The 12,940-nt window shown below is 38.7% G+C and overlaps 1 protein-coding gene across 4 annotated transcripts in view; it reads right to left on the reverse strand.

Annotated features, from left to right (window-relative positions):
• Window positions 1–12,940, reverse strand: part of NUP153 (nucleoporin 153) — a 92,654-nt gene that overhangs the window by 50,634 nt on the left and 29,080 nt on the right. For 3 of the 4 annotated variants that reach the window (XM_063604757.1, XM_003823178.7, XM_055113204.2), the window contains exons 3-8: window positions 8,878–9,126; window positions 8,585–8,724; window positions 8,262–8,390; window positions 2,803–2,919; window positions 2,666–2,710; window positions 2,352–2,405 (exon numbers count right to left, since the gene is read on the reverse strand). In XM_063604757.1, coding sequence (XP_063460827.1) covers window positions 2,352–2,405; window positions 2,666–2,710; window positions 2,803–2,919; window positions 8,262–8,390; window positions 8,585–8,724; window positions 8,878–9,126 — 734 coding nt within the window. The remainder of the gene's footprint in view (window positions 1–2,351; window positions 2,406–2,665; window positions 2,711–2,802; window positions 2,920–8,261; window positions 8,391–8,584; window positions 8,725–8,877; window positions 9,127–12,940) is intronic. The other variant, XM_008976775.6, reaches the window with a different exon arrangement.

Consider the following 12,940-nt stretch of genomic DNA (forward strand, 5'->3'; position numbering starts at 1 on the left):
TCTTACAATGTAAGTCTAAATGGTAAATCACTTTTAAGACTTCCAAACTGTAAAATGAACTCAATTTATTATGTAAGTACACCAACTGTTTTGTTAACAGTCCTTTGCTAAACTGAAACATAGTAAAAATCCTGTTGGTATAAAACCACTATAAAGCCAAAAGCTTCTAACTCTGTCCAAAGACTGTAATCCTATGAATAAGGTCCTTTCATTCAGCAGCAGCTGTGAACAACATTGGTTTCCAGGGCAAAGCCTCTGTATGGTTACTAACTCTTCCCTAAAACCTCTTCGCAAATGTGACCTTACATACAACTCAATAAGCGAGTCTATTTTGTAGACTGTTCTGATAACATCTGTGAAACATGGGCTATGATACCGTATTCTGGCTTTTTATTTCTTAGCACCCGTTAATAAACTTTTATGGATATGATACTCAACCATTAGTAAAACTGTTATTGATAAGAACTTACATTATGACATAATTTTAAAATTTCACCTCTTATTATAAAATAACCTGATATAAATGAGGGGTTGAGAAAAGCTAGTAGCTTAAATTAAGCCCATCATAGAAACTACTAATAGATTCCTTCTTGCCTAATTCCAAATGTCTAGGTAATTCCAAAAATTGAGAAGCAACAGTCTTCCAATAAAAAGTTCAATATTAGCTTTCTTTGCATCAGAATTTCATTACAGATAATAATTTATCAATATCTTAGTCACTGCAATTAATTCATAAAATTATAATTTAAATAATTACTTTCGAGGAACTTGGTATTGCAAGAAATGCTTTCAAAAGAAAAATCCAGGCCAGGCACGGTGGCTCACGCCTGTAATCCCAGCACTTTGGGAGGCCAAGGCGGGCGGATCACGAGGTCAAGAGATCAAGACTACCCTGGCTAATACGGTGAAACCCCATCTCTACTAAAAATACAAAAAATCGGCCAGGCATGGTGATAGGCGCCTGTAGTCCCAGCTACCTGCGAGGCTGAGGCAGGAGAATTGCTTGAGCCCTGGAGGTGGAGGTTGCAGTGAGCTGAGACTGTGCCACTGCACACTCCAGCCTGGGTGACAGAGCGAGACGCTGCCTCAAAAAGAAAAGAAAAAAAAGAAAAATCCAACAGTCTGCTTTCCCTGAAGGATGCTTAACCAGCTATAAATAAACTAACAAAAGATACCTCTTTAACCCAAACTATCAAACATTGTATTTTTTTTCCCACAGTAACCGCCAAAGTTAATTTTAAGCAAATAGGATATATTAAAAGGGCAGCAAGATATAATGATCAACTTTATCAGTTCCACTATCTTGAAACAGTATTTTGTTTGGCTGATGAGAGATCTGCCTAATTGAAATTCTACTACACACAATAGATTTCACAAAATTTTGGTTAATGAGGAAAGTATACAAAGATGATGATGTGCAGTGAGGACTTTAGTTCACTGAACTTTTTTTTTTTTTTTTTTTTTTGAGATAGAGTCTCACTTTGTCTCCCAGGCTGGAGTGCAGTGGCGCGACCTCGGCTCACTGCACCCTCCACCTCCCGGGTTCAAGTGATTCTCCTGCCTCAGCCTCCGGAGTAGCTGAGATTACAGGTGCGCACCGCCACACCTGGCTAATTTTTTTTTGTATTTTTAGTAGAGACAGGGTTTCACCATGTTGTCCAGGCTGGTTTTGAACTCCTGACCTCAAGTGATCCACTGGCCTGGGCCTCCCAAAGTGCTAGGATTACAGGCGTAAGCCACCGCACCTGGCCGATCACTCCTATTTTTATTTATCAAAAGGTAACAGTAAGCCATAAAGTCTGTCAAGATCCTGAAGATGGAAATGCTGAATAGCCCAAAAAAAAATTGGATGAGTATCTACTATATATACAATATTGTCCTGAGGCCTGCAGAAGAGAGTAAAATGTCCAAGTAGAAGAATACTATTTTTCAGGGTCAGGCACAGTGGCTCACACCTTAGTCCCAGCACTTTGGGAGGCCACGGCAGGCAGATCACCTGAGCTCAGGAGTTTGAGACCAGTCTAGCCAAAACGGTGAAACCCTATCTCTACTAAAAATACAAAAATGAGCAGGGCATGATGGCACATGCCTGTAATCTCAGTTACTAGGGAGGCTGGGGCACGAGAATCGCTTGAACCTGGGAGCCACAGGTCACAGTGAGTCAAGATGGCACCACTGCACACCAGTCTGGATGACAGAGCGAGACTAAGACTCAAAAAAAAAAAAAAAAGAATATTATTTTTCAAACATGTTCCCTAATGTCTAAACTAAATCCAATTTGTATACTTGTGAACTTTAAACACAACAAAATTGTAGACAGTTTAAATAACTAAATGCTAAAGAAGTTTTACCTTTTGTCTTTTGGCCTGAAAATCTGTGATATCTATCCCACTCCTATCAAGAGGCTGAAAAAAAAAAATACTATTAGAATAGATGGGGAGTTATGAAAAATACTTTTTTTTTTTTTTTGAGATGGCGTCTCACTCTGTTGCCCAGGCTGGAGTGCAGTGGCGTGATCTTGACTCACTGCAACCTCTGCCTCCCAAGTTCAAGTGATTCTCCTGCCTCAGCCTCCCAAGTAGCTGGGACTACAGGCGTGCACCACCACACCCGGCTAATTTTTGTATGAACAATATTTTTTAAAAAGGTTTAAATCTCAACTTACAGAATTCAGAGGAGAAGAAACAATGGATGGAATTCTTTTTGCATCCTGTTAATGTTGAAAAAATAACAAAATTAAGATTTTTCAATAATATCAAGTTTTGTTACACTCCTGTATTAATCGTGATTTTAAAAATTTACCGCTAAAGGGCTTGACATCTTCTCTAAAGACTGCAATATTCGCCGAGCTGTTGAACTGGTCACACCGTAAGATTGGGCACTGAGTTGCTTAGCTTTCATTTGTCTTCTAACTGGTGCCTGTAAAGTAAACCCTATATTATTTGTTGCAACATAAAATCTAAGGCACATATTTCATGCAGTGAAAATATTTACAAGATAGAATGGATGTCCAAAGTAAAACAGGATTTAATGCGTTAACAGCAATTTATCTTTGGGTGGTATCATTAAAAGTTCAATTTTTTTCTTGATGCCTTTACTGGAAATCCAATTCTCTGATTGAGAAATTACCTTTACAATAACAAAAGAATGATAAGACAGCATGCACCATTTTAAAGAAAAGTATGGGCCGGGCATGGTGGCTCATGTCTGTAATCCCAGCACTTTGGGAGGTGTGAGGAGGGCGGACTGCCTGAGCTCAGGAGTTCAAGACCAGCCTGGGCAACATGGTGAAACCCCATCTGTATTAAAATACAAAAAATCAGCCAGGCGTGGCAGTGTGTGCCTGCAGTCCCAGCTACTCGACAGGCTGAGGCAGGAGAACTGCTTTGAACCCAGGAGGCGGAGGTTGTGGTGAGCCGAGACTGCACCACTCTACTCCAGCCTGGGCAACAGAGCAAGACTCTTTCTCAAAAAAAAAAAAAAAAAGTACTACACGCTAGCTTAAGCTTTAGAAAAAGCTCTCTACATACTTACACCATTCTGTTAACCCCTTCGTTAATAACAGAATACTGTCCTCCACCAACACTCAGAAATAAGTCTCATAATTACTGTTAATTATATATGGGAGAATAATCAGGAAAGCAAGTACAACATCTAAAAACAAGACAAAAATCTTCAAATATAGGCATTTCATAGTCACTGCTGCCAATATATGTATATAAATACAACTGACTTTTGTATATTGACCTTGTATCCTGTGACCCTGTTAAACTCGCTTATTAGTTGTGGTGGCTTTTTTTGTATTTTCTTTGGATTTTTCTACGTAGATAAGCATGTTATCTGTGTACAGGAAAAATATTACAGGAATAATACCCTTTCCAATCTGCATGCATTGATTTCTGTGCCTACTGCACTGGCTAGCACCTGCAGTATGATGTTAAACAGTAGCAGTGATAGCAGACATCCTTGCTTGCTTCCTCATACCATTAAGTATGATGCCAGATGATTTTTTTGTAAATGCACTTTATCAGGTAGAAGGATCTCAACTATACCTAGGTTTGTTCAAAAGTTTTTATCATGACTAAATGTTGGATTTTTAAAAAATATTTTATGTATCTATAGAGATGTTCATATAGTACTCTTTAGATTATTTACATGGTAAATCCCATTAATTTTTTAATTTTTTATTTTTTTTTAGACAGAGTCTCAGTCTGTTGCCCAGGCTGGAGTGCGGTGGCACAATCTCGGCTCACTGCAACCTCCGCCTCCCAGGTTCAAACGATTCTCCTGCCTCAGCCTCCCGAGTAGCTGGGATTACAGGCACGTGCAACTGCAACTGGCTAATTTTTGTATTTTTAGTAGAGATAGGGTTTCACCATGTTGGCCAGGCTGGTCTCGAACTCCTGACCTCAGGTGATCTAAGGCCTTCCAAAGTGCTGGGATTACAGGCATGAGCCACCACACCCGGTCTAATCCCATTAATTTTCATATGTTGAGTCAACCTTGCCTTCCGAGGATAAACCCCACTTGATCATGATGCAGTTTCCTTTTTAAATTTGTTGGATTCCATTTACAAATATTTTTGTTGAGAAGGTTTGTGTCTATAATTCATGAGGAATAATAGTCTGTTGCTATCTTCTAATGTCTTTGTCTGATTTTGGTCTCGGGGTAATAACGTTGGCCTCATAAAAGGTACTGGGAAGTGTTCCCTACTCTCCTACTATACATAAGAGTTTGTGTAGAATTGGTATTATTTCTTTCTTAAACGTTTGGTAGGATTCACCAGGGAAGCTATCTGAGCCTGAAGCTTCTTTGCTGGAACGTATTTTAAATTATGAACTCAATTCACTGAAAAGATAAAGTTATTCAGGCTACATATTCTTGACTAATACCAAATAACAAAAGTCTAACAAATAAGTCTAACAAAATATGTTCGAGATCTGTATGCTGAACACTACAAAACACTGATGAAAAAAATTTATAAACCACCTAAATGGGAAGATATACCATGTTCATGGTTTGGAAGACTCAATTTTGTTAAGATGCCTATTCTCCCCAGATTGGTCTTTAGACTCAAATGCAATCTCAATCATGGCTGGGCATGCTGGCTCATACCTATAATACCAGCACTTTTGGGAGGCCAAGGTGGGCGGATCACCTGAGGTCAGGAGTTCGAGACCAGCCTGGCCAACATGGTAAAACCCTGTCTCTACTAAAAATACAAAAATTAGTGGGGCATGGTGGTGTGTGCCTGTAGTCCCAGCTGCTTGGGAGGCTGAGGCAGGAAAATTGTGTGAACCTGGGAGGTGGAGGTTGCAGTGAACCAAGATCATGCCACAGCACTTCAGCTTGGGCAACAGAGCAAGATCCCATCTCAAAAATAAAAAAAGCAATTCCAATCAAAATCCTAGCAGACTGTAGAAACAAGCCAATCTTAGATTTTTATAGAAAAGCAAAGGACCTAAAAAAGCCACAACAAGCTTGAAAAAGAACAAAATTGGACTACTCACATCACCTAATTTTAAGACCTACCGGAAGCCTATGGCAATCAAGACAGTGCAGTTGGCAAAAGGAAAGACACACAGATCAATGGGTGGGTGGGGGGAGGGATGGTCGAAAGTCCAGAAATAAAGCCATGTGAATTGGATTTCAACAAAGGTGCAGGCCAGGCCTGGTGGTTCATGCTTGTAATCCGAACACTTTGGGAAGCCAACACAGGAGGATCGCTTGAGCCCAGGAGTACAACACCAGCCTAGGCAACTTAGTGAGACCCTGTCGCTACCAAAAAAAAAAATTTAGCTGGGAATGGTGGCACACGCCTGTGGTCCCAGCTACTCAGGAGGCTAAAGTGGGAGGATCACTTGAGCCCAGGAGGTTCTGGTTGCAGTGAGCCATGATCGTGCCACTGCACTCCAACCTGTGTGACAGAGCAAGGCCCTGTCTCAAACAAAAACACAAAACAAAGATAGTGCAAAAGCTATTCAATAAACAAAGAACAGTCTTTTTAACAAATAACACTAGAACAATTGCACACCCATATGTTAAAAAAACAAAAAACAAAAAACCTTGGCCAGGCACACCTGTAATCTCAGAACTTTGGGAGGCTGAGGCAGGAGGATTGCTTGAGCCCAGGAGTTCAGGATCAGCCTGAGCAACGTAGTAAGACTCCTACCTTTCATTTTTTAAAAAAACTTTTTAATTTAGAAAATACAATGAGCCTTGACCAATACCTCATACCACACACAAAAATCTACTCAAAATGAATCATAGGCATAAATTAAAACCTAAAACTATAAAACTTGTAGAAGAAAACATAAGACAAAATCTTTGTGACATGGGATTATAATAGTAAAAATGTCTCAGATACGACACCAAAAGCATGAAACCATTAAGAATACACACACACGCACACGCACACACAAAAGATGTCATCAAAAGTAAAACTTCTGGCCGGGCGCGGTGGCTCACGCCTGTAATCCAGCACTTTGGGAGGCCAAGGCGGGTGAATCACAAGGTCAAGAGTTCGAGACCAGCCTGGCTAAGATGGCGAGAAACTCCGTCTCTACTAAAAATACAATCAGCCAGGTGTGGTGGCAGGCACCTGTAATCTCAGCTACTCAGGAGGCTGAGGCAGAGAATTGCTTGAACCCAAGGAGGTGGAGGGTGCGCCACTGCACTCAAGCCTGGGCGACAGCACAAGACCTGTCTCAGAGAAAAAAAAAATAACAACTTCTGCTCTTCAAAAGACACTGTTAAGATACACCAGAGAATGGGAGAAAATATTCGCAAAACATATAACTAAGTATTTGTACCCTGAAAAATGAACTCTCTCAAAATTTATTAATAAGAAAATAACCCAATGTTTAAATGGGTGGAAGATTTGAACAGACACTTCACCAAAGAAGATATTTCACCAAAAGATAGGCTGATAGCAAATAAGCACCAAATAAACACATGAAAAGACATTCAACATCATTAGTCATTACAGAAGTACAAATCAAAATCACAAGTTGGGGTTACCACTACATGCCTACTAGAATAGCAAAAACAAACAAAAAACCTGACACCACCAAGTGCTGACAAGGATGAACAGCAACTCTTATATTACCAGTCAGAATGAAACCTGGTACCAGCCACTCTGGAAAACAGTTTGGCAGTTTATTATAAAGTTTACTGTATACTTACCATATGACCCATCAATTCAACTCCTAGGTATTTGTATTTACCTGAGATGAAAATGAATGCTCACAAAAAACATTCATAGCAGCTTCATTCATAATTGCCAGAAACTGGAAACAACTCAGTGTCTTTTCACTAGTGAATAATAAACCAACTGTACTAACCATACTACTCAGCAATAAAAAGGAACTATTAAAAGATGCAAAAACAGATGGATCTCAAATGCATTATGCTAAGTAGAATAAGCCAGACTCAAAAGGTTGCATATGACTAAACGTATATGACATTCTGGAAAGGCCAAAACTACAGAGAAAGAAAACAGATCAGTGGTTGCCAGAGGGTGGTAGGAGAAGGGTTGACTCAAGAGATACATAAGGTAACGTTTTGGGGTGATGAAAATGTCTGATCAATATTTGATTGTAGAAGTGGTTATATACATAATAATATGTTTTGTTAAAGCTCAAATACTCTAAAACAATGAAAAATTGTAGTATGTGTAATTTATACGTCATTTTAAAAAAAGAATCACAATTCTTGAGATACACGCACATATCTAATACATAAAACATTCACTTAGGTCTAAAATAATGTTTATATACCCTAAATGAAAAAAATATAACCCATAGCTGTTGTTTTCCCAAAGAACAATATTAAATCAAAACTACTGGCCGGGTGCAGTGGCTCACGCCTGTAATCCTAACACTTTGGGAGGCCGAGGTGGGCGCATCACGAGATCAAGAGATCAAGACCATCCTGGCCAACACAGTGAAACCCGTCTCTACTAAAAATACAAAAAATTAGCTGGGCGTGGTGGCATGTGCCTGTACTCCCAGCTACTTGGGAGGCTAAGGCAGGAGAATCGCTTGAAACCAGGAGACGGAGGTTGCAGTGTGGTCCGAGATCGTGCCACCGCACTCCAGCCTGGGCGACAGAGCCAAGACTCCATCTTGAAAAAATATAAATAAAAGAAAAATAAAAAATAAATCAAAACTATTTTTTTGAGCACAAAGTAATTTATTATCCAGTTAAAGTGTAAAAAAAAAAGAAAAAAAAAGATCATCAACCCTTCTATTGGAACCTACCTGATAAGGTGTATTTCGTAGTTTAGACTGTCTTACAGCAGCTGCTGCCCCACCGTATGTTGTTTTTCCAGGATAAAAAGGAGAATCTCCAAGCTGACTGGTTTTAAGGATTGAAGAATTCCCAAGTGACTGCACAGAAACACAATGATAAATTATAAGCCATATGAACCCAGGAGGTGGAGGTTGCAGTGAGTTAAGATCGTGCTGCTACACACTCAAGCCTGGGCAACAGCAAAAGACTCTTGTCTCAGGAAAAAAAAAAAAATTATAAGCAATAAACACTCAAAACTAATGTGATTAAATCCAACCCAGTTAGTACTCACAGGGGAAAGTGTTCCAAAGGCAGACAAGTTGAATGCTGGTTTTTTTGAGCTGGTGGCAGTGTGCTGTGAGAGTGAGTGAGAACGTTCAGCTTCTGGGGACCACAGAGGTGGCAATGAAGTGTTCTTTGAAACAGTTATATCTGAAACAAAATTACATAATCCATAGTAATAACACCAATACAAGAGCCTAGATTTTTATAAATAGAAAATAAAAATTACAACCATGTCAGAAAAAAAACCCACACAATTTAATGTTACTACCCAAATTATGTACTACCACATGTCAAGAATACCTTTATCAGAAGCTCTTGAAGAAAAACCACTGGTAGTTGAGATGTTATCATCATCATGCTGAGAGGTAGAATCTTTAATTTCCTTTACAAGGGAAAATCCCGAACTGCCAATTGGGAATGCCGAGGATGTAGATGGCTGACAGTGTAATGCAGGGGATTCCAACATGGAAAAATTCAGATGGCTCCGATGAAGAGAAGGCCTTGTTAACACATCTGGATAATTTGAAGCAGTACTAGTTGTTGAAGGTTCTTAAAAGAAAAGCATTAATATTATGAATATACAACTTAGAGCGATACACTACCACAAATGGTTTTTACTTTAAGAAAACACATTACAGTATATAATAGCTTCAATTCAAATCACTGGGGCATCCCATAATAAGCCCAATATAACATACTCCTAGGCAAAACAAAGTTTCAACTAACTAAAATTAATTTAAATAAGAGCTAATTATTTTAAACCAGTAAGAGTGATGTGATACGATACAACAGTTGAAATACAACTATTTTTTGCCAGTTGATTAAACCCATTCACTTTTTTGATGGTGTATTTTGTAATACAGAAAGTAACTTGTGCCTTATAGTCCTGTCATTCTGAGACCATAAAAAATAAGTTTTACCCGTATTTTGATACTGTTGCTTTTATTTCAATATGTCTAATCTTGACTCCCATCTGAAATTAGTTATGATGCGGGAGTAAAGAAAGGATTCGGCTTCACTGTTTTCCAAATGGTTAACCTGTTTATAACCTAAGGTAATCTCTTAAATAAGCCATCCTTTCCTCAATGATTGAGAAGCCACTGTTACCACATACTAAACCATACTAAATTCCGAGAGTCTTTATTCCTCTCTTTCTCTAATGATGTATCTTTATACTTCTGCACGAGTACCAAATGTTTTAAATATTATGCTTTAGAATAAATTTAATGCGTGCTGAAGTTACTCCACCCCACCTTCCCGTTATTAAAATATTAAATTATTAAAATAAATCATTTTTCAGAATTTATTTGTCTTCAGGGGCATTTTCAAAAACTTTAGAATTGTTTCTAAAGTTCCCAAAAAGAGGCTTCCAGTTAGAATGGAATAAGTGGGACCAGACCAGTCCTTCTACTGTAAACAATTATAAGACTGGAGAAAAAATATGAAGCTACTGCTTTCAGACAGTGGAAAACAGCACAAAAAAAAAACTCACAAGATGAGCCCTACGATTACCCAGCTCTCTGTCTAGGAACATTTTCAGACCTTGAACAGAGACCTAGAGTCAAGTAAAACAGAGCGGGAAGAAATCAGAATTTAGGACACTGCAGAGTAGGGAACTGTGCAGAGAGGGTCTCCCAGAAATCCACAAGGGAGTGTCCAGTGAGCAGAGAGGCTGCACATACCTATATCAAAGACCACTTAAGCCTTACGCAGCAGCTGCTATGGAGTTGAGAAAACAGAGATACTAGACAGCGTACCATGCTAGGGGAAAAAACAATGCTGAGGACTCTCAAGTTTTAGGGCTGCCAGAATTTAAAGATCTCATTACTAATGGCATTCAGCTGATGTACCAAAAGGTTCGCCCTTAAAAATAAGGAATAAGTATTTAACTAAAATAAGACCTACTACAGATCTCTCCTAAAAAGCCACAGGGGAGACAGAGCTTGGAGGCTAAGGCCCACCACACTGGGAGGCTTAGGAAACACACTGGACTTCCCACAAATATACATTAATACAGCACAAAACTACATCTACAGAAGTTCAAAATTATTATTAACTGAACTGCCTGCTAAAAACAAGAACCAACACTCTTCAGAGGAAGATGACAGAACCAAGAGTCTCTACACATTATCATTCAAAATGCCAATATAGTAAAAACTCAATGTATAGAAAAAAGAAAACTGTGATCGATGCACGGGGGTAGTGGGTGGGGGAGAGTAGGTGTTAGAAACTTTAACCAAAGGTAGCAGACAAAGACGTTAAAACATTTAGCATTACAAGACTTTAAAGCAGCTATCTGGAATATGTTCAAAGTTCCTAAAAGAGCCCTTAAAATTATTTTGACTAGGATCACACTGAATTTAAGATTTTTAAAAAGAACTGATAGCATTCCCAACACTGCTTTCCTACCCACCTTTCCTTTGGTTCAGATCTCCTTTATGTCCCTCAGTGGAACTTAAGAGAACTTCTTCTTTTAGAGTGTCACACACTTGTTAAAGTACATAATTTTTTTTTCCTTTTTTTTTTTTTTTTTGAGACAGTCTCACTCTGTCGCCCAGGCTAGAGTGCAGTGGCGCAATCTTCGCTCACTGCAGCCTCCACCTCCCAATTGTTTGATATTACAAATGGGATCCTTTCTTCTTTCGTGTTTTCTGACTACTGCTTAAATAAGAGAGTCGTTAGGTATTTTTCAATATTAACTTTGTGTCAATTGCTAGAGTTTTCTTATTCTAACACATTACCACATCCCCATAACTAATTACATTCTTAATATCTAGAAGTGGTGGTGATGGACTTCTACCTTATTCCCAACTTTAATAAGATTGCTTCTAATGTTTCACCATTAAATATGATTCTGGGCTGGGCACAGTGGTTCACACCTGTAATCCCAGCACTTTGGGAGGCCAAGGCGGGCAGATGACTTGAGGTCAGGAGTTCAAGACCAGACTGGCCAACACAGCAAAATCCCATCCCTACTAAAAATACAAAAATTACCCGGGCATGGTGGCACACGCCTGTAATTCCAGCTACCTGGGAGGCTGAAGCACGAGAATTGCTTGAACCTGGGAGGCAGAGGTTGCAGTGAGCTAAGATCTTGCCACTGAATTCCAGCCTGGTTGACAGAGCCCTCTGTCTCAAAAAAAAAAAAAAAAAAAAAGATTCTGGCCTTTCGTTTGAAAAACTGACATGTTAAGGAAGTAACAGTTTCTAAACTCCAAATAGAAATAAAGAGTGAACTTTAAATTTAGCAAATGTCTATTTACTAAAAAGCAAAAATAAGATCATTTTACCTAGTAACATGGTAAACTATATTAAACGCTGAATGATTACTTGCATTCCTAGATTAATGCTCTCCTCAGTAAGTATTGTGTGATGTGCTGCTAGACTGTATTTGCCATTCTGTAGTGTTCTTCTATGTGCTATCTTCCTAAAAAATTGTCTTGGCTGGACACAGTGGCTCACGCCTGTAGTCCCAACACTTTAGGAGGCCAAGGCAGGAGGATTACTTGAGCCCAGGAGTTCGAGACCAGCCTGGGCAACATACTGAGACTTCATCTCTACTAAAAATTTAAAAAGTCAGCTGGGTGTGGTTGCACACAGCTGTAGTCCCAGCTACTCAGGAGGCTGAGGTGGGAGGATCACTTGAGCCCAGGAGTTCAAGGCTGCAATGAGCTATGATGGCACCACTGCACTCCAGCCTGACCAACAAAGCAAGACTATCTCATTTAAAAAAAAAAAAAAAAAGTCTTAACAAATATTTTACAGCTTAAGCAATACAAAACAATTCTGGATTATTTAGTTCCAAAGTACTATAACAAAAAAAGCCAGCTGCAGATAAAAACACTCAACAAACTAAGACTAAAACGAAACTACAACATAATAAAGTTAAAAAATCATGTTTGCAGATGATATAATCTTACATGTAAATAACAGTGAAGATTCAGCCAAAAGCTGTTAGAGCAAATTTAGCCAAGTACCAGGATACAAAAATCAACACAAAAAAATGTGTTTCTAGGCACTAATAATGAACAATCTGAAAAGTAAGAAAACAATTTCATTTATAATAGCATCAAAAAGAATAAAATACTTAGGAATGAACCAAGGTAAAAGATGTGCACATGGAAACTACAAAATAGTACCGAAAGAAAGAAAACAGAAATGGAAAAATATCCCACGTACATGGACTACAAGACTAAATATTGTTGGGATGTCAATACTATTCTAAGCAATCTACAGATTCAATATAACCTCTATCTAAATCCCAAAGACATTTTTTGCAGAAATAGAAAACCCATCCTAAAATTCATATGGAATCTCAAGGAACCTCAAAATGCCAAAATAATCTTTAAAAACAACAAAAAAG

The sequence above is a fragment of the Pan paniscus genome, chromosome 5 (genome assembly GCF_029289425.2).
Source record: "Pan paniscus chromosome 5, NHGRI_mPanPan1-v2.0_pri, whole genome shotgun sequence".
In the NCBI taxonomy this organism is placed as follows: domain Eukaryota; kingdom Metazoa; phylum Chordata; class Mammalia; order Primates; family Hominidae; genus Pan; species Pan paniscus.